The sequence below is a fragment of the Littorina saxatilis genome, linkage group LG4 (assembly GCF_037325665.1).
Source record: "Littorina saxatilis isolate snail1 linkage group LG4, US_GU_Lsax_2.0, whole genome shotgun sequence".
In the NCBI taxonomy this organism is placed as follows: Eukaryota; Metazoa; Mollusca; class Gastropoda; order Littorinimorpha; family Littorinidae; genus Littorina; species Littorina saxatilis.
In genome coordinates this window covers 53,903,350-53,923,741 of record NC_090248.1, presented here as the reverse complement: position 1 = coordinate 53,923,741, position 20,392 = coordinate 53,903,350, and the positions used below count along the sequence as shown (strand labels likewise).

Sequence of the window (20,392 nt, the reverse complement as noted above, 5' to 3'; positions counted from 1 at the left end):
GATGTGGTTCAGTCATGTGCCAACACTCTTCAGCCACATCAATCTCTATCTTGACATCGGACAAAACTGCTGTGTCTCCCTCAACCATGCTGTTGTGAGAAGCCATGGTCCCTGTTCTTATTGTTTTATTGTTGACAGTGCACTTGAAAAAGGCATCATGGCAGCTGCATCTCTGTGCTGTACAACCCAAACAGAGTAGTTTCCCTTACGACGTCTTTTCTCCTAAACTGCCGGGAAAAAACGGATAGGCGCCCGAAGAACAACAAAACCTTCTTCGCGTGTTATGCTTTAACAAATTAGCGTTGAATGGTTACCGGCTTTTAATCTGCATCTGCATCTGCATGGGTAACGCCGATGTAACGATTACATATTTCCCCCGTGGTCCCCCTCGTTATATAGGGGAGACCGGGGCTAGTCCGCCTACTTTTATGCTTTTGGTAGCATAACTGGCGAGTTTTATGAACTAAAAGACTGATTTTTTATTTTACATCAAGACAAATGTGTAGCTGATATCATAGACCTATATTAGGTCCCTGCTGATATCAATGTGCAGACAGTTTTTATGTGCGCATGAACATTTGTTGTACGTCATACTGCTTTAAGTAGACCTACCCTAACGTAGGCAAACTTGCCCGGCCCAAGTCGGGGTAAGTCCACCTACAGGGTGGGGCAAGTCCGGCGGCCGCTCTCATCCCATAGTAGGTGCAAGACTAGTAGTGGGCAAGCTTTAGTGGGAAAGCTTTTTTAATTCCCTTCAATATTTAGGTTCAAAAATGCCAATGACAAAATACGAAAGAATGTAACACAAAATTACGTTCGGGGAGACCGGGGCTAGTCCGCCTACTTTTATGCTTTTGGTAGCATAACTGGCGAGGAGACCGGGGCTAGTCCGCCTACTTTTGTGCTTTTGGTCGCATAACTGGCGAGTTTGATGAACTAGAAGACTGATGTTTTATTTTACACCAAGACAAATGTGTAGCTGATATCAATCTGCAGACACTGAGTTTTTATGTGCGCATGAACATTGTTGTACATACTGCTCACGGCGAACATGCCCCATGACAAATAGGCGGACTTCCCCCCGCACGGGCAGGCAACTTTAGTGCCAGATAGCGAGCACAACATGGGAAGGAAGAAGCAAAACTTTCGTCAGAACTCGACCTTAATTAACGCACTTTCACTCGACACCAAGACTAAGTATTTGTTCTCAGAGGTGATGCATCAAAACCTAAGTCAACTCCTATGCATTCATGTTACAACAAGAAGGGCAAAGCCCATACGACTCACATGCTTGACCTTGACCTTTACATGACCTTGACCTTCAGGGTCAAGGTCAAATAACTAAACCTAGCAATGACATACACTAAGAACTGCTTTACACATTTTTCCTACCAAAATACATGTGACCTTGACCCAAGGTCAAGGTCATCCAAGGTCATGCAACACAAAGCTGTTAATTCAAGACATAGGAAGTACAATGGTGCTTATTGGCTCTTTCTACCATGAGATATGGTCACTTTTAGTGGTTCACTACCTTATTTTGGTCAAATTTCATAAAGGTCAAAGTGACCTTGATCTTGATCATATGTGACCAAATGTGTCTCATGATGAAAGCATAACATGTGCCCCACATAATTTTTAAGTTTGAAACAGTTATCTTCAATAGTTCAGGGTGAAGGTCACTTCAAAATATGTATACAATCCAACTTTGAAGAGCTCCTGTGACCTTGACCTTGAAGCAAGGTAAACCAAACTGGTATCAAAAGATGGGGCTTACTTTGCCCTATATATCATATATAGGTGAGGTATTGAATCTCAAAAACTTCAGAGAAAATGTGAAAAATGTGAAAAATAGCTGTTTTTTAGACAACATTTATGGCCCCTGCGACCTTGACCTTGAAGCAAGGTCAAGATGCTATGTGTGTTTTTTGGGGCCTTGTCATCATACACCATCTTGCCAAATTTGGTACTGATAGACTGAATAGTGTCCAAGAAATATCCAACGTTAAAGTTTTCCGGACGGACGGGGGGGGGGGGGGGGGGGGGGGCGGACGTCCGGACGGACGGGAAGGGGGGGGGGGGACGGACGGACGGACGACTCGGGTGAGTACATAGACTCACTTTTGCTTCGCATGTGAGTCAAAAATGAAGAAAAACACTTTTTGTGATGATCTGTACTCACGATATGTGGGCGCGCAACCTCTGAACTTCTGCAGGATATGGCGGGAAGAAGGGACACCACTCTCACATGGTGTGAATGACTACAAGGTGGCCGAAACGTAAGAATAAACAGACAAAGACGGATGTGCCCCGGGGGCGGACTAGCCCCGGTCTCCCCTACTGAAATGTTGTTTCCTGGTGAAATTAAGAAGTGACATTATTTAAAAGGATGAAAAGCGTGTCAGTTTCTTGAATGTGAAGAAAATTGGTGGTCAAATTTAATAGATTTCATCCCAAAACTCGATTTCTTGAATAAGAAGGGAAACATTTTAGGATGAATCAAATTTCTAAGTTAAATACAAAAAAAATTGTTACCCAAGGTCGCTCATCAGTACTATCGAAGGGTCAGTGTTTTTTTGTTCAGTGTGGAGTTTATACAAGATCAACGAGCCCGAGAATCGAAGTATGACCACGGGGAAAGATGTCATCGTCACACCGGCAGAATCCAAAACTTTGGCTTGGTACCGGCGCGGCGGATGGGATAGACTAGTCCATGAAGTGACTCTGTGGAGTAACCAATGTTGACATTCCACTAAAGCTGCAGATGTTTATGTATCGAGGAAAGCTATCTGCGGGAACAGCGCACATACACACACACACACACACACACACACACACACACACAGGTGCACTCACGAATGATGACACACACACTGGCACACACACATACACTGACACACACACACACGGCTTACAAACAAACAAACAAACAAACACACACACACACACACACACACACACACACACACACACACACACTGCACACACACACACACAGTGCCAGCTGGGTTACGGACACAAACATGCATTAACGAAAGCAAGGGCCGCTATCTATCTATATAGCTATTCTGATGGACACGTGGGGGGATTCGGGGGCTGTGATTGGATGGTCTCACACATCCCTTTTCCGATCATCAAAGCATAACGCTACGAAAGTTGGCCATTTTTGCCGATATCCAAACGATATCGGCAATAACAAAGACGCATGGTTCCGGTTTCTTCCACGTGTATAAAGTACACGCATACCTCGTCAGGCTTGTGTCTGTGGCTAGTCGACAGACGATGCAATTTGCTTTGTGTGTTTTTTTGTTGTTGCTTACTGTACATGACATACATTACGTGTAAAATCCAGTTCTTTAACTGGCAGCAAACCTTGCAAATTTCCAGAAGCTGCAATCTGAAGCGACCTATCTCTGATTTTTGCAGACGATCTCTCCAATCACCAATGTTTAACACAAAATCAGCAAACTCTCCTGTCACATAGAACGTCCATTGTGTAGTGCAATGTTGAAATGAAGTTACCGGTCTGAAACATTTCGTCGTTTCTTCTTAGACAATCCTTGTTCTCTTATCATCTACAGATTTACCGCAGTCTTCACCACGCGAATTCCCAACAGAAGTCAGACTTTCGAACATACAATCTACGTAGGCAAGCATGATACGTCATAACGTCATATGATTCCTAAGATATTGACGTAATGCTAAGCATCCGGTTATCTTGAGTTTTCTCCGTAATACATGTCCGTGGGTTTTTCAATGTTCGGTTATTTCCGTGGCTTCATGCAGAAAGGGAACCGTCGTCTGCAATCAACGACATGGACCATTCTGGTCCTTGTTGCTGACAAAAACATGATTTTAACACAGAATTTAATGTCAGAATAGCTATATAAACGCTATTGTGTTTTCATCGTAGCAATAGGGTCCGATATTTAGACTCGAACAAGTATAATGCGACTCGTCTTCGACTCGTCGGCATTATACTTGTCTCGTCTAAATATCGGGCCCTATTGCTACGCTGAAAACACAATAGCTGTTAATATATATATATATACGACTTGTGTCTGTGTGTGTACGTGTGTCTGTGTCTTCGCGATGCACGGCCAAAGTTCTCGATGGATCTGCTTCAAATTTGGTGGGCTTATTCACAGAGACCCCGGACACAACCTGATCGATGAGATATTTCAACACGTGCTCTCAGCGCGCAGCGCTGAACAGATTTTGGTTCCACCTCAGCTACCCGGGCCCCCATACAGCTACCCGGGCCCCCATACCGACACACCAAAGCCAAAGTTCTCGGTGGATCTTTTTCAAATTTGGACACCGTATTCAGCTACACCCCGGACACAATATCATCGATGAGATATTTCAACACGTGCTCTCAGCGCGCAGCGCTGAACCGATTTTGGTTTTTGTGTTCATTTCACCATTCCCAGTAACCGTCTTCCTTATCTTCTCCATGTTTTCAGCGTTTACCTCCCTTCCTTCGTATGGTGCACTATAGTATGAGGGGGCATCTTCGGATATTCCCGGCGTTCTGTTACTATTTTTAGAAGGTCACCGCAGTGTCCAGAACGTAAATTGGACCCGTAAATTATCCTCACTGTAAAAGTGCAAAGGTCGAATCAATTTATAGGGCACGCGAAAAATACACTGTCATCTATCTCTCTATAGATACGGCTTCTCTGTGTTTGTGTGTGTGTGTGTGTGTGTGTGTGTGTGTGTGTCTCTCTCTATGTGAGCAACACCTGGGGATTGTTCAGTTCTGTTTGTGATGTGGTCTGGCGGCTTTTGTGTATTTGTATGTACTGGCGGCCTTCCTTTGAAAACTTGAAGCCATAACAGTTCAAAAAGGCTTACAGATAAGCTCTAACTTGCTCAATCCTGTTTGAGTGGAGTCAGTTCGCCTCCAAAGGTGATTAACACGGTTACATTCGTCGACAAGGATGGGACTCGATATGGTCAGGAATGGCATTATGGCCACTGAATCATTTTCGTTCTGTTCCCATTCCAAGCTTGGCGGGTCCATTGTTCGGACCCGGCGAAGCCGGCGTACGGCTCTAAGTACTTCTTCCCGGCGAAGCCGGCTACCCGGCGAAGCGGGTATTCATCTAGTTATATATAAACACGAATGAGAACTGTTTGAGCACCGTGTACAAACACGGCAGAACGGACTAGTGCTGTATATTACCAAAGCACGAACATGTCAATGTAGATTATTAATGGCTGAAACGAAATAGATATTTGCTGCCTATTAAACTGTTTGAAAACAATGTACATTATGACCTTGCTTATTTTTATTGCACTTTCTGCAAATATGGCAAAATAGAATACTGCTGGTTATTTAAGTTTCACTAAGTCGCCACCCACCAGAGAATATACTGATTTCAGTTTACAGTGACTGAATAGTTTTCGTGTCTTCAAATAAAACCCGCCCAAGCAGACAGCAACTGCACCTTAACGCTGAATGACAATGGGTGGCTTCCCAGGCAGCAACAGATCTGGAAATTATCTGAGGGGCAGATGCCAGTTGCCACAAGTTGTACATATGTCAACAGTCTTATGGCTACCACATGGCAACAATATGTCATGACTTACAGTCAATCTGACCATGACCTGCAGCATATCATAGCCAGCTGGATTCTTGGTTAGTTTCATACACAGCTTATACATGTACTGGGAGAAAGACAGGTATGTCAGGAGTTGGAAATAAAGATGAGGGGTGGGACTCTCTTGTGATGAAAAAGAGGAAATCCCCTTTCTCTAGGGGGGTCAGCTCGGGGGCATGCTCCCCCGAAATGTTTTTAAATGGTACATTAAAATCTGTGCAATCTGGTGCATTCTGAGACTAAAACTGATTCAATTCGTTTGGATCAGGTTAATAAGACATTCAGTCCCCCCCAAAAAAAAAAACCACCAAAAAAACAAACAACCAACCAAAAAAAAAACAAAAAAACCAACACTTTCAAACAACGATGGTAACATTGTAATGGTGCATACTTACTCCATTACTGGCAATAGAATGATGATCCAAGTGACGCCCCAATGCATTGAAGCTCAAAATGACTATTAGTTATCAGGAGTTTTCAGTCAGCATAATTTAACTCTCAAGCCACGTGTTCTGTTCCATCTTCACTTTTCTCCATATCATTCAGTCAACAAGTTATAGATACTCTGATGAAATGGGACGCGGAAAAATAGATTACTCCAGCGGAATACGTAAGTCAGTGTGTCCGCGGAAATCCACGGATTCGCGGAAAAGTCCCACCCCTGCCTTGTTGAGAGGTCTTCGAATCAGTGAGAAAGATCGTACAGAAAAGGGGGACTGGCGGCAAGTCATTGATCACTGCTACAGGCCATCACAGTCGATGTCGAAAAGCACTGCGCTGAATATGGTAATCCGGGCCCCTTGTTCAGCTTGATTTCTGTGTGGTCTTGAGTCCTGAGATTGTCAGAGGCTCAGGGCATCCACCTTCACGTCTCTGGGATTGACTGACCACTGTTGACAGCGAGGATAGGGAGAAGGGTTGGGGTACATTTAAGGTTAGTATAATCGATGCCCTCTTGCTGCAGTAGCGATTATCCTAGAAGCAGAAAATCAGGTTGATTTCGCCCCCGTGGCTCTCATGGATTTGTCAGTTGTGGTGTAAAACTTAGGGACCAGAGGTATGTTTTCTAAAACATGTTTTAACATATTTTATTTTTTATTTTGGAGGGGGTAGGGGCGAGGAAATGGACACATATCAATGAAATGGCAAGCCCGGTAAATACACACACACACCGTGACACGCTCACGCAAACACACCAACTGACACACACACACACATGCGTATATATAGATACATGTACATATTCACAAAAGAGAGAGAGAGAGAGAGAGAGAGAGAGAGAGAGAGAGAGAGAGAGAGAGAGAGAGAGAGAGAGAGAGAGCAATACATTCCGTCTATGAAGCTCCGTCGTACAGTGGAACCCCCCTTTTAAGACCCCCCAATTTAAGACTTTCATTTTTCAAATTGTTTGTTCATAACCTCTGTAAATCTACCTCCATTTATAGACTCCCTCCTTTTTATATTTAGTCAAGTTTTGACTAAATATTTTAACATCGAGGGGGACTGAATCGAAACGAGGGTCGATCGTGGTGTATGTGCGTGTGTGTGTCAGTGTGTGTCTGTGTGTGTGTGTAGAGCGATTCAGACTAAACTACTGGACCGATCTTTATGAAATTTGACATGAGAGTTCCTGGGTATGAAATCCCCGAAATTTTTTTCATTTTTTTGATAAATGTCTTTGATGACGTCATATCCGGCTTTTCGTGAAAGTTGAGGCGGCACTGTCACGCCCTCATTTTTCAACCAAATTGGTTGAAATTTTGGTCAAGTAATCTTCGACGAAGCCCGGACTTCAGTATTGCATTTCAGCTTGGTGGCTTAAAAATTAATCAATGACTTTGGTCATTAAAAATCTGAAAATTGTAAAAAAAAATAAAAATTTATAAAACGATCCAAATTTACGTTTATCTTATTCTCCATCATTTGCTGATTCCAAAAACATATAAATATGTTATATTCGGATTAAAAACAAGCTCTGAAAATTAAATATATAAATATTATTATCAAAATTAAATTGTCGAAATCAATTTAAAAACACTTTCATCTTATTCCTTGTCGGTTCCTGATTCCAAAAACATATAGATATGATATGTTTGGATTAAAAACACGCTCAGAAAGTTAAAACAAAGAGAGGTACAGAAAAGCGTGCTATCCTTCTTAGCGCAACTACTACCCCGCTCTTCTTGTCAATTTCACTGCCTTTGCCATGAGCGGTGGACTGACGATGCTACGAGTATACGGTCTTACTGAAAAATGGCATTGCGTTCAGTTTCATTCTGTGAGTTCGACAGCTACTTGACTAAATATTGTATTTTCGCCTTTCGCGACTTGTTACATTTAGTCAAGTAATGACCGTAAATGTTTTAACATCGAGACGGGGAATCGAGACCAGGGTCGTGGTGTATCTGTGTAGAGCGATTCAGATTAAACTACTGGACCGATCTTTATGAAATTTGACATGAGAGTTCCTGGGTATGATATCCCCAGACGTTTTTTTCATTTTTTGGATAAATATCTTTGATGACGTCATATCCGGCTTTTTGTAAAAGTTGAGGCGGCACTGTCACACCCTCATTTTTCGATCAAATTGATTGACATTTAGGCCAAGCAATCTTCGACGAAGGCCGGACTTTGGTACATGTATTGCATTTCAGCTTGGAGGCTTAACAATTAATTAATGAGTTGGCTCATTAAAGTTGTCATTAAAATCGATTTTTCGCACAGATTTAAAATTGAGTGCATCATATTCTTCACTGATCATGTTTACTCTTAAAATGTGATCACACTTAGCGAAAATAGGTTAATTAGTACTTTTTATTATTTAAGAAATCGATCCAAAAATAATTTCATCTTATTCCTTATCATTTCCTGATTCCAAAAACATATAAATATATTATGATGTATTCAAAACAAGCTCAAAAAGTTAAAAAGAATACAGAAAAGCGCGCTTTCCTGCTTACCGCAGTACGCTATTCTTGCATGTCTGTCGGTTACTTCGTGTTGCACGCAAAAATCGAGCGACTTCCTTGCTGCGTTGATTGACGAAGCTGTTTTGTCCTCGTGAAAACACTGCAGTGCGTGCAGTTTTATTCTGTGGGTTCGACAAATTGACTAAATGTTGTAATTTCGCCTTACGCGACTTGTTAAGACATAATTTTCTCACATTTGTGAAGGTCTTAAAAGGGGGGTTCCACTGTTCTGCCATTTTTGATCAAGAGGACCTAAGGAGTAACAGTCAGCTGTCCCATGCACAGAGAGAGAGAGAGAGACAATGACAAATTCTTTATTAACGAGGGTAATGGCATAAGCAAACCGGTGCTTTTTTACATCCAGCCCTCGCCCATGGGAGGGTTTAATCTAATGATAATATGTTTTAAAAATGTTGGAATATCAATTACAGAAGTAATAAAACCAAACGACAAACAAGCAAACGATTAACAGACTAAACAAACAAACAAAAATATACATACAAACGAACATGACATATTATTGTCAAAGGTGTGAAAACTGTTTCAAGCAACACAAAACGGGTGAAACTTCGAGGGAAGAAAAAATCCGTGAAACTGAGGAGTCAATGAAGCAACTACGTTGCAAGTAATTGCAATGTAGCATCGTCACATTAGTCATGTTATGAAATTAGTCAGGTACATTTATCTACTGAAACGTGTAAAAGGTACAAATAAGGCATCAACAATATAAACATGTTCAGGCTAAGTGAGAACGTAATGTGCCATGTATAAGGAATGAGAAACATCTGTCTTTACTGAAAAAGTCTTGATATTGACAGAATGTTTGAGACCGCTTGGAAATGAATTCCAAAGATTAGTCCCCGAAAAGAGTACGGGCTGGACTTAAAAAGATCTATACCAGGCCGAGGAGCATACATTTTTGTCGGGTCTCTTAAATTGTGGGAAGTGAATTGAGAAGAAAGAGGTGCAGGCGCTCTTCCAATTATGAGTTTATGCATTACTGAAAACGCCTTTATTGTACATGAGTCTTGATTTAGTAGGAAGAATGTTTAAAAGTTTATACATTAGTCTTCGTTGGAAACCGAGACTTGTAATAAAATAACTTTGATTGCTCTTTTATGTATACTAAATAAAGGTTTCAGAGTTTTTGCACTCGCACAATCCCATAGTGTTGACGCATAATCAATGATCGATTGAATGTGAGCGTTAAAGAAAAGTTGCCTGCCATGCCTGTTCAAGAAGTGTTTTATTCTGGACAACAAGTAAAGCCTCTTGGAGGGTATTTTACAAACTCCTGTAACGTGATCAGTCCACGACAAATCGTTATCAAGAAGAACACCTAGAACTTCGTGTTTATTAACTTCTTCAACAATGTGATTATCAATCATTAAAAGTGGAAGTTTAGATTTTAGAGAGAGAGAGAGAGAGAGAGAGAGAGAGAGAGAGAGAGAGAGAGAGAGAGAGAGAGAGAGAGAGAGAGAGAGAGAGAGAGTAGTTTGACAAAATGGAAACCTTCAAAGAAAGAAACATTCAAATTTCACTGTTTATTTTCAGGAGTTCTAAGGAGCATAAGACATTTCCCCAAGTATGACATATTATTTAAAAGGTTTGAAATTCAATGCCTCTTGAAGATACATTCCTTTTGTTCCCGCGATCAACTACACCTCTACAAATGAGATGACTTACATGCACGCATAAAAAACTCTGCATCTAGTGTAGAATGGAGATTCTTCGCTAAATTTATTTTGTAAATGACACTAACTTGGCAAATTAATGAACATATATTCACAAATTCCAAATCTGCACAGCAAGAAAGAAGCATTAGGCTGTTTCTTTTTAATATATTTGAGCCTGTATGGGAAAACCAGGCTAAATGGGAACATTTTTACTTTTTACTTTTTGAAATGATATGCAACTTTAAACTTTGACAAATATTTTACACAAAAAAAGAAAGAATTGATCTAACTGTAATAGTTTTTGTACAGTGCTGTTTTCAAATACACAGGTGAAATCCTTTTGGGATGATGAAGTTGGATGATCAATAAAGCGATTTAGCAGTAAATCTGAAGATTGATAATTTTATCCCTTCTGACTTATTTTCATTGTAGCCGAAAATTGTTCGCTGCGTCTTTAGCCGGGGTTTTCCATGCAGGCTCACATATACTTCCAAACAGAAGGATGATTTTATCACATGTACATGCAAACTTTTATCTCCCTTCTGTGTGAAAATGTGTCGCATCAAACTCTGTACATGAACACTTTTTCGCTCCTGTGTGTTTCAACATGTCGCTTTAAATGTCCAGAGTGTGCGACACCTTGCTATTTCTTCTGTATGTTTTAACCCTTACACTGGTGCAATTCTGTAACACATGTTACATAGCCACTGGTGAATTAACAGAGAGAAAAATAAAGAAAAACGGTCATATAGGTTTTCGCATCCATGGGAGGTAATCCGAACCGACCAAACAGACTGAGCCAGTAGCGCGACATATGTCGTGACAACCAGGTGACAGTATACGTAATCGCGACAAGCAGCCTAAGGGTTAACATGTCGCTTCAAATGACCAGACCGTAGGAACCAGCTATCCTTTTTCTCTCCTGTATGTGTAAACATGTGTTGCTTCAAACTACAAGGCTGTGAACTTTGCATCACACTCTGTACATGTATATTTTTTCTGTGCTGTATGTGTTAACATGTGTCGCTTGCAAGTTCCAGACTGTGTGAACATAGTATCACACTCTGTACATGCATACTTTTTCTCTCCTGTATGTGTTAACAAGTGTTGCTTCGAAGTACCAGACTGTGTGAACCTTGCATCACATTCTGTACATGCATACTTTTTCTGTCCTGTATGTGTCAACATGTGTCGCTTCAAATTACTAGACTGTGCAAACTTGGCATCACATTCTGTGCATGCATACTTTTTCTGTCCTGTGTGTGTTAACATGTGTTGCTTCAAATTACCAGACAGTGCAAACTTGGCATCACATTCCCTGCATGCATACTTTTTCTGTCCTGTGTGTGTTAACATGTGTTGCTTCAAATTACCAGACTGTGAAAACTTGGCATCACATTCTGTGCATGCATACTTTTTCTGTCCTGTGTGTGTTAACATGTGTTGCTTCAAAGTACCAGACCGTGCAAACTTGGCAGCACACTCTGTACATGCATACTTTTTCTGATCTGTATAATGTGTGAACATGTGTTGCTTCAAAGTAACAAACTGTGTGAACCTAGCATCACACTCTGTACATGCATACTTTTTCTCTCCTGTATGTATTAACATGTGTTGGTTCAAATTACCAGACTGTGTGAAATTAGCATCACATTCTGTACATGCATACTTTTTCTGTCCTGTATGTGTTAACATGTGTTGCTTGAGAGTACAAGACCGTGCAAACATGGCAGCACACTCTGTGCATGCAAACTTTTTCACTCCTGTATGTGTCAACATGTGTCGCTTTAAACTACCAGACAGTGCAAACCTGGCAGCACACTCTTTGCATGCATACTTTTTCACTCCTGTATGTGTGAACATGTGTTGCTTCAAATTACAAGACTTTGTGAAATTAGCATCACATTCTGTACATGCATACTTTTTCACTCCTGTATGTGTTAACAGGTGTTGCTTCACATCATCAGTCTGTGTTAACCCAGCACACTCAATACTTGAAGGTTCCTCTTGTTTAAGCCAGGTCTCACCCTCAGTACTTAAATGTTCCTCTTGTTTCACCCTGGTATCACACTTTGCACTTAAACGTTCCTGTTGTTTCACCCAGGTATCACACTTTGCACTTGAAGGTTCCTCTTGTTTCACCCAGGTATCGCTGTGGGTGTTGTCTACAGCTTGTCCTTCCAATGTTGACACTGTTGGCATGGTAGATGTGTTCTCTGTGGCCACAACCTCGCTGAATGGCACTGGAAGAAAAAAACAACACCCAAAGACATCCATTTAAGAATATGATTTATCATTAGATTTAGTAACAAATGTTTCTCCTAGCTGCTTCCTGTTTTGGACAATGTCATTCTTCTTTCTGATTCAACACACTTAAAGCAGAAGCAGCCAATTTCAAAGACAACAGAAAACCATCTCTTATTACACATTGTTAGGCTTGATGATTACACCCAAAACAAAAGAATAACAAACATTGAAGTATTTGAACAATTAGATTTTTAAAACTTTCTAAATGAATCCAAAAATACTACATGGAAGCTATTCCTTCACTCATCCATGGTATCTTGTGAAGACAGAGTCAATTGATATGATGAAATTATTGGAGGTTTTGCAGAGAGTGACATCACCATATAAATATATATATATATATATATAAAACATCAGAAATTGTGAAAGAAACAATTGAAAGTCAGCAGAGACTTTCTTCCGAGATTTGTTAAAATCTCTTAGCAGAGATAGAGAGAGAAACAAGTATTCCTTCACAGACAGCCTATTGGGAGCATCAGACCCTCCTCAAGGGGGACCGAGATTTACAGAGCAAAGTCCCTTTGTGGGGGACGTATCGCAAGGTAATCTAGTCCTGAGGAGGACCATTGTATTTGTACCTGGACCAGACACGTGTTTCGACACTATTGTGTCTCATCAGTGGTCAGGTGGTACTGATGGCGAGAGTTGTCAACCCATGGTATCCAACTAAGAAGCAAACCATTCTCTGAATATATATATATACTAGAATGAATACCCGCTTCGCCGGGTAGCCAGCTTCGCCGGGAAGAAGTACTTAGAGCCGTACGCCGGCTTCGCCGGGTCCGAACAATGGACCCGCCAAGCTTAGGTCCCTCCCAGATTCGTGGAATGGGAACAGCACGAAAATGATTCAGTGGCCATAATGCCATTCCTGACCATATCGAGTAACATCCTTGTCGACGAATGTAACCGTGTTAATCACCTTTGGAGGCGAACTCCACACAAACAGGACTGAGCAAGTTATGGCTTCTCAAAGGAAGCTCAAAGGAAGGCCAGTACATAAAATTACATAAAAGCCGCCAGACCACATCACAAACAGAACTGAACAATGCACAGGTGTTGCTCACATAGAGACACACACACAAAAACACAGAGAAGCCGTATCTATAGAGAGATAGATGACAGTGTATTTTTCGCGTGGCTATAAATGGATTCGACCTTTGCACTTTTACAGTGAGGATAATTTACGGGTCCAATTTACGTTCTGTACACTGCGTTGACCTTCTAAACTGAATAGTAACAGTAACAGAACGCCGGGAATATCCGAAGACGCTCAGCGCAGTGGACAGCGCAGTGACATTCTAAAAATAGTAGTAACTTACAACTGAACGGGAAAGCCACACGAAGGAAGGGAGATAAACGCCAAACACTGGAGAAGATAAGGAAGAGTTACTTATAATGGTGAAATGAACACAAAAACCCAAATCAGTTCAGCGCTGCGCGCTGAGAGCACGTGTTGAAATATCTCATCGATGATATTGTGTCCGGGGTGTAGCTGAATACGGTGTCCAAATTTGAAAAAGATCCACCGAGAACTTTGGCGTTGTGATGTGGTGTAGCGGCTATGGTGTGTCGGTATGGGGGCCCGGGTAGCTGAGGTGGAACCAAAATAGCTGAGGTGGAACCAAAATCGGTTCAGCGCTGCGCGCTGAGAGCACGTGTTGAAATATCTCATCGATGAGTTTGTGTCCGGGGTCTCTCTGAATAAGCCCACCAAATTTGAAGCAGATCCATCGAGAACTTTGGCCGTGCATCGCGCACAGACAGACACACAGACACTAGTCGTATATATATATAGATATATTCTGTCACCCTGTATAGGACATTTCATCTTTATTCCACGACCTATCAAAGGGGATTTTGGCATTGAAATGTCATCACAAGGTTAAGATAAATTATCAGGACAAAATTGTCATCACAAGATTAGACTGTATTTTGTTTGTGGTCTGCTTTGCAGCTTGACAATAACCGACTGTAATCGCCACTTCATTAACCAACAAATATGCAAAATCCACTGTGTTTGAGCCACTGTTCCTTGGTTTTTTTTTACTCATTTTTCAACAATAAAACAGCTACAACAGTTTTCTGGGACTGCAAGGGGAAGCTCGGAAGACTGTTCTAGCTGTTTTAATGCACGGGTTTTACTGCCACTTTTCAGTGGCTTGCTCAGTAGTTCTAGGAGTAAAGCTCTGCTATGTTGTGTTCCACGTTGTCTTTGGTGTACGCATGAGATATACAGGTTACAACACTCGTGATCCCACAGGCTTGTGGATCCCAATGATATTAATCCGCTGGGTCTTGACTGAAATACAAGCCATATAAAAAACCACGTGTATTGTAACCTATACATACATGTACATGTTGGTACTCCCTCTAAACACAATTAACTCAGAAAATGTCCACACCCCCCAATTTTCAACTCCAGTTGCATCACCAGCTCAGCCAGCAAGAAAGACATTTTCAGAATTTGTCATTTTTCACATCTGAGGGTTTCATTAGCCTTACCATAAGGATGTGGTTCAGTCATGTGCCAACACTCTTCAGCCACATCAATCTCTATCTTGACATCGGACAAAACTGCTGTGTCTCCTTCCTCCATGCTGTTGGGAGAAGCCATGGTCCCTGTTCACTGTTCAAGGAGCTGACACTTCCTGACTGTTCATTAATAATGAGCTGACTGTTCATTGGGGAGAGACCGTACTGTTCACTCTTCCAAGGTGCCGACAGTCTTTGACTGCTCACTCTTCAAGAAGTTGCTGTGGGCAAAACAAGATTCAGCAATTCATAGAAGCTGACAAAATGGCTTTCAGTGATTATATTGATTCCAATAAAAGTATTTTATTGCAGAGCTGTGGTTGTTCCTTTCTTTATTTGGTGTTTAACGTCGTTTTCAACCGTTCAAGGTTATATCGCGACGCAGGGAAGGGGGGAGATGGGATAGAGCCACTTGTCAATTTCTTGTTCACAAAAGCACTAATCAAAAATTTGCGCAAAAAAGACTGCAACAGAAAAGCATTTGAACAGGTGAAAAGAACTGTTTTATGTAACGAAGTAAAGCAAGGTGGATTAAATATGATTGATTAGCATCGGATGCAGTGTTCCTTTTTGTTAAGCTGGGTTGTGAACCTAACTCCGTCTAATGAAGACCAGAAATGATCATGGCTCCCAAAACACTGTTTTTCCGTTTTGGGAGTCGCTTTGAGTGTTTTTTTGCGAACATTAATAGCAAACCATTTAAAGGATTGGACAGTGTTAAATCGGAATTTTGGTTCGCTGTGTTGAAGGCATGGCTTGATAACAATCAAGTCGATAATAATGGTAATTCTGTTTCGGGTTTGTTGTGGAACAACAAAGATATAATTTGTCCAGGAAACCCACTCTTTTTTGCGGATTGGATTAAAAGTGGTATAATGTATGTGAGCGATGTGTGTGAGAATGGACGTTTTGCTTCCTATGAAGAAGTGTGTGAAAGAACTGGCTACACTGCAAATAAATTGCTTGAGTACAATGTTGTTCGAACAGCTGTACATTTTCTTTTAAGAAATGTCGATGTAAATTGTTCAGTCTATGACATTCCGACCTTTTGTGGAAAAAAAGTTAAATCAGTAAAAGAAATTCGAAAGATTCTGGTAGGAAAACAATACAGCCCATCCTGTTCAGAAGGATTTTGGAGAAGAAAATTAGGATTTGAAATTGACGAAAAGAATTGGAACTTAGCAGAAGTTACTAGTGAAGTTCGATTACGTGTACTGCATTGGAAAATATTGCAAAACATTTATCCAACTAATAATAAATATTTTATTGTGTAAAATGAAAGTGAAGGCTGATAAAAACTGTACATATTGTAAGGATGAACTTGATGTATTGGAGCATTTTTTCTTTGAATGCCCAACAGTGCTCAGGTTTTGGAAATATATTGAAATGTACATTTTAGTAAACAATGGCGAAAGAATTAGGTTGAATGTTACAGATGTGCTTTTTGGTATAAAAAGTAACAGCAAAAATATGAAGAAGATTAATCACATTATTTTAATCGCAAAGATGTACGTAAGCATTTTTAAAAAAAAGATTCACGATTAACACTGGAAATTATTTTTGGAAATCATGTTGTTTTGAGATTTCGTTAGTCTGAAGTTTTATTAATTAAAAACAAATTATTGTTTATTTTCTTTGATATAAGGTAAAGACAGCCATACATTATGATGCGAATATTGTTTTTAAAAAGATCAATATATGATGACATATGATAAAAAAAATTAAAAATAAAAAAAGTACAATATATTACAGCACCTTACTGGGAGAATGCAAGTTTCCAGTACAAAGGACTTAACATTTCTTACATACTGCTTGACTAAAATCTTTACAAACATTGACTATATTCTATACAAGAAACACTTAACAAGGGTAAAAGAAGAAACAGAATCCGTTAGTCGCCTCTTACGACATGCTGGGGAGCATCGGGTAAATTCTTTCTCGTCCCAACCAATATGGGACTCCCCCTAACCCGCGGGGGGCTGTGGTTGTTCCAGTCATTCGGTAATCTGCATGTGTTCCTGTAACTGTAAGTGTGCAAGTCAACTCACGTAAACTTGTGTTGATACTGAACGATAAAAGGTATACGTGTAACTAAATACTAGTACATTGCAGAAGGAAATTTGGAGCGGGCAAATGACTGTTTGGCTCAATATAATGGACCAAAGACCAAATTCATGAACCGCAAATTTCATGTGTTTTTTCTACCATTTCAAACTGGAAGTTATCATTCTTTTCTGGGAAAATAACTTGTGTTTTACACTACACGCCAGTGAACAGTTCCAGCGCTTCTATGGAACAAAGAAGGAAACTCACGTGATACCTAAAGCGGGACGATTTGTCGAATAACCGCGCGCTGCGTTGTCGGCTCAGCGAGGATGAAAACAAGTTAACACGACGATTCATTTTCATCAACAGCTAAACAAAAAATGCAAGTAACTGCCATATGGCATTCACTTGATCAATTATTGGTTGCAGCAATGGAACTTACAGACTCCGGAAATCGGTGGTCTGAAGATTGCAGAATTCACAACATTCCTCGAGAGTCCTTAGAATCTGACTGCGAACCACCATTCAGGTTGGCATTTGTTATTGGTTGTGTGTGGGAGTTTTGATGAATCTTTAGTTTGACTGATTGGGATGGGATTGATGGGATAGTTATATGGATGCAAAAAGGTATTACAGTGAAGTACACAGCATTGTTGCCCGAAACATGTTTTTTCAAAAAGATCTTGCGAATTCTGCACAATTTGGACCCCCATTACCGAATTTGATAACCTGCATAACTACAACCAACAATTGAGCAAGTGTATATGTCACCAAAATGTAATGAACTTAAAGTTTATGCAAGAACTCTTATGAAAATACAACGTCGCGTTCAATCGTCTTTAGCGCCATGGTTTGCTGTGCAGACGATGCAGAGATGCTCGATTAATCAGAATCGCATTAGGTATCGAGTTTATCTTCTTTCTTCCATGTACTTGATCATGTAGCGCCAGAACTGGAAGAAGAAGATGGAATTAAAAAAAAACACTTTCTATGCATGACAGAATTCCGCGAAAATGTAAACTGGTGTAATTGTGACTAGCTCAGCCTCTCCCTTATTTTCCTGCCAGCCTGAGCCTGCCATCATCAAAGTTAAATGAAGCCAGTAGTTGTTAACAACCCTGTCTAGCAGACCTAAATGAAGCTCAATCATCACCAAATGTGCCATACTTAATGAACAAAGGATGTTGTGTATAACTATTATATTTATAACTTTATTCTGCAAAAAAACCAAAAACACAGAGCACAGACAGAAAATGCGAATACCTAGAGCATCCCGAAACACAAACTGTCAAACATAACAAAACACAGGAGTAAATGAAACTGACCAAATTATATCCAGGTACCACTACCACACACAGTTCTTACACCACTTTCTTTGTTACTATTGCTGCTAAGTGCTATTCCTTTAAGCTGGCCAAAAAATAATCCTCATCTGAAGGATCGTCAAGTTTAAGCATACGGAAAAGGTTGCTTTCGATACATTATTTTTCTAGAAAATTGCGCAAAACTGCTTTGATTTCCAGACCTGGGAACCCCTGTTTTGCACTTTGAGTATTCTCAAACAAACTTGGTGTATTTTCAAAAAATGAGCGTACTCCACACAGCGTTTGCACATCCATGATTAAAACATGCCTCATGCGCGTCCGTCACACCGTTAATTAAAGTTTACCTATACATTTAAGACAAATGCTTTTTTCAATTTTTACTGACAAAAAACTGTACCGTATTTGACGGACTACAAGCCGCGACTTGAAAAAAAAAATCGCATTGCGGCTTATAAAAAGATGCGGCTAAAACGTTACCTAAACTTGAATAGCATTCACCTAATGGAAGTCGCCGCGGATTTTCATTTCGCTCGATTAGCGATTACCGGTACTTTATTAGCTCTCTACTCAAGGCTCGGCGCTTTTCTCTTTCTTTCGCGAATCTTCGTTTGTCAACAAGTCGTCGTGACAAGCGTATAGAGAAACCGGATGTATCAGGATCTCGCGCGCGAGAGATTTAGTTTTTTTGTGTCTCGCGATAGTTGGAGGAGCGAGAGCCGCCATGTTGTGTTTTCGTCTGCTCGAAATGTGCGCAAAAGTCGTAAATCATCCCAAAAAAGCTTATTCCGGGCGGGACTACATGTGTGTGTTGGTTACAAATTGTGTGTGTGTGCTATTTTTCTTCAAACTTTTTCACTTTTCTTCTCTGTTTCACTTGTTTATTCTCGGAGCCGATTTCGCCAAATACCGTACTTTCGTTTGCCTGGTTGATTGACACGATCCGATTATATTTTTTATTATATTTTTTTCGACGGCGGCAAATATAGTGACGTAATCATGTGCCAAAATACTGGATCGGCTTCAGGATGGGCTTGTGAAGAAAAGTAGTCTAGGAATTTTTCTCGTCGTATTTTTTTCCCACTGACCGTACTGAGCGTATTCTCCGCGACAACTGATTTGAATTAAACACGAGTATTCTACCGTAGACCACTACCATAGATGCTAAACGACTGCAGGCGTAGCCCAGCAGTGTGTGATGCTCGGCTGAAACAACTGTATAAGTGGCCCGTCATAGAGTGTTCAGGGACGTGACCCAATAGAAAGACTGAGGTTTTGGAGCGGGTGAAAATAGCCTTGTGACCCACACTGAGTCAGCAGCGAATGTGATAAACGGGTTATCTCCCCTGAAAAGCGAAGCAAGCTTCGAAGATGGCGACGACGGGCGCTGTGGCGTGGTGGTAAGACGTCGGCCTCCAAAGCGGAAGGTCGAGGGTTCGAATCCCGGCCGCGGCCGCCTGGTGGGTTAAGTGTGGAGATTTTTCCGATCTCCCAGGTCAACTTATGTGCAGACCTGCTAGTGGCTTATCCCCCTTCGTGTGTACACGCAAGCACAAGACCAAGTGCGCACGAAAAAGATCCTGTAATCCATGTCAGAGTTCGGTGGGTTATAGAAACACGAAAATACCCAGCATGCTTCCTCCGAAAGCGGCGTATGGCTGCCTAAATGGCGGGGTAAAAACGGTCATACACGTAAAATTCCACTCGTGCAAAAACACGAGTGTACGTGGGAGTTTCAGCCCACGAACGCAGAAGAAGAAGAAGAAGAAGATGGCGACGATGGAAAAGAGAACTGTGAGCGAACTGCGAAAGGTGTGTGTGTGTGATGTGTGTCAGTGTGTGTGTATATGCGCATGCTGTGTGTGATGTGTGTCAGTGTGTGTGTATGCGCGTGCTGTGTGTGTGTGTGGCTGTGCTTGCGTGAGCTTGTG

General features: G+C 41.0%; 2 protein-coding genes across 6 annotated transcripts in view; both read right to left on the bottom strand.

The window, feature by feature from the left end:
* Positions 1-1,042: 1,042 nt before the first annotated feature.
* LOC138965086 (gastrula zinc finger protein XlCGF57.1-like) overlaps positions 1,043-20,392 on the bottom strand; it is a 115,490-nt gene continuing 96,140 nt past the window's right edge. For both annotated transcript variants that reach the window (XR_011455294.1, XR_011455293.1), the window contains one exon: positions 1,043-1,347. The gene's annotated coding sequence lies outside the window, so the exon portion shown is untranslated. The remainder of the gene's footprint in view (positions 1,348-20,392) is intronic.
* LOC138965084 (gastrula zinc finger protein XlCGF57.1-like) lies at positions 10,105-19,380 on the bottom strand. Of its 4 annotated transcripts, none has more exons than XM_070337213.1 (3): positions 18,465-19,380; positions 15,064-15,314; positions 10,105-12,494 (listed from the first exon to the last, which is right to left on the bottom strand). In XM_070337213.1, the coding sequence occupies exons 2-3, from the start codon at positions 15,173-15,175 to the stop codon at positions 11,203-11,205; spliced, it is 1,404 nt and encodes a 467-aa protein (XP_070193314.1). In that variant the 5' UTR covers positions 15,176-15,314; positions 18,465-19,380; the 3' UTR covers positions 10,105-11,202. The 4 variants fall into 4 exon arrangements, with proteins under 4 accessions (XP_070193314.1, XP_070193315.1, XP_070193316.1 ...); XM_070337214.1 differs by having other exon boundaries at positions 18,942-19,380; XM_070337215.1 differs by having other exon boundaries at positions 18,963-19,380.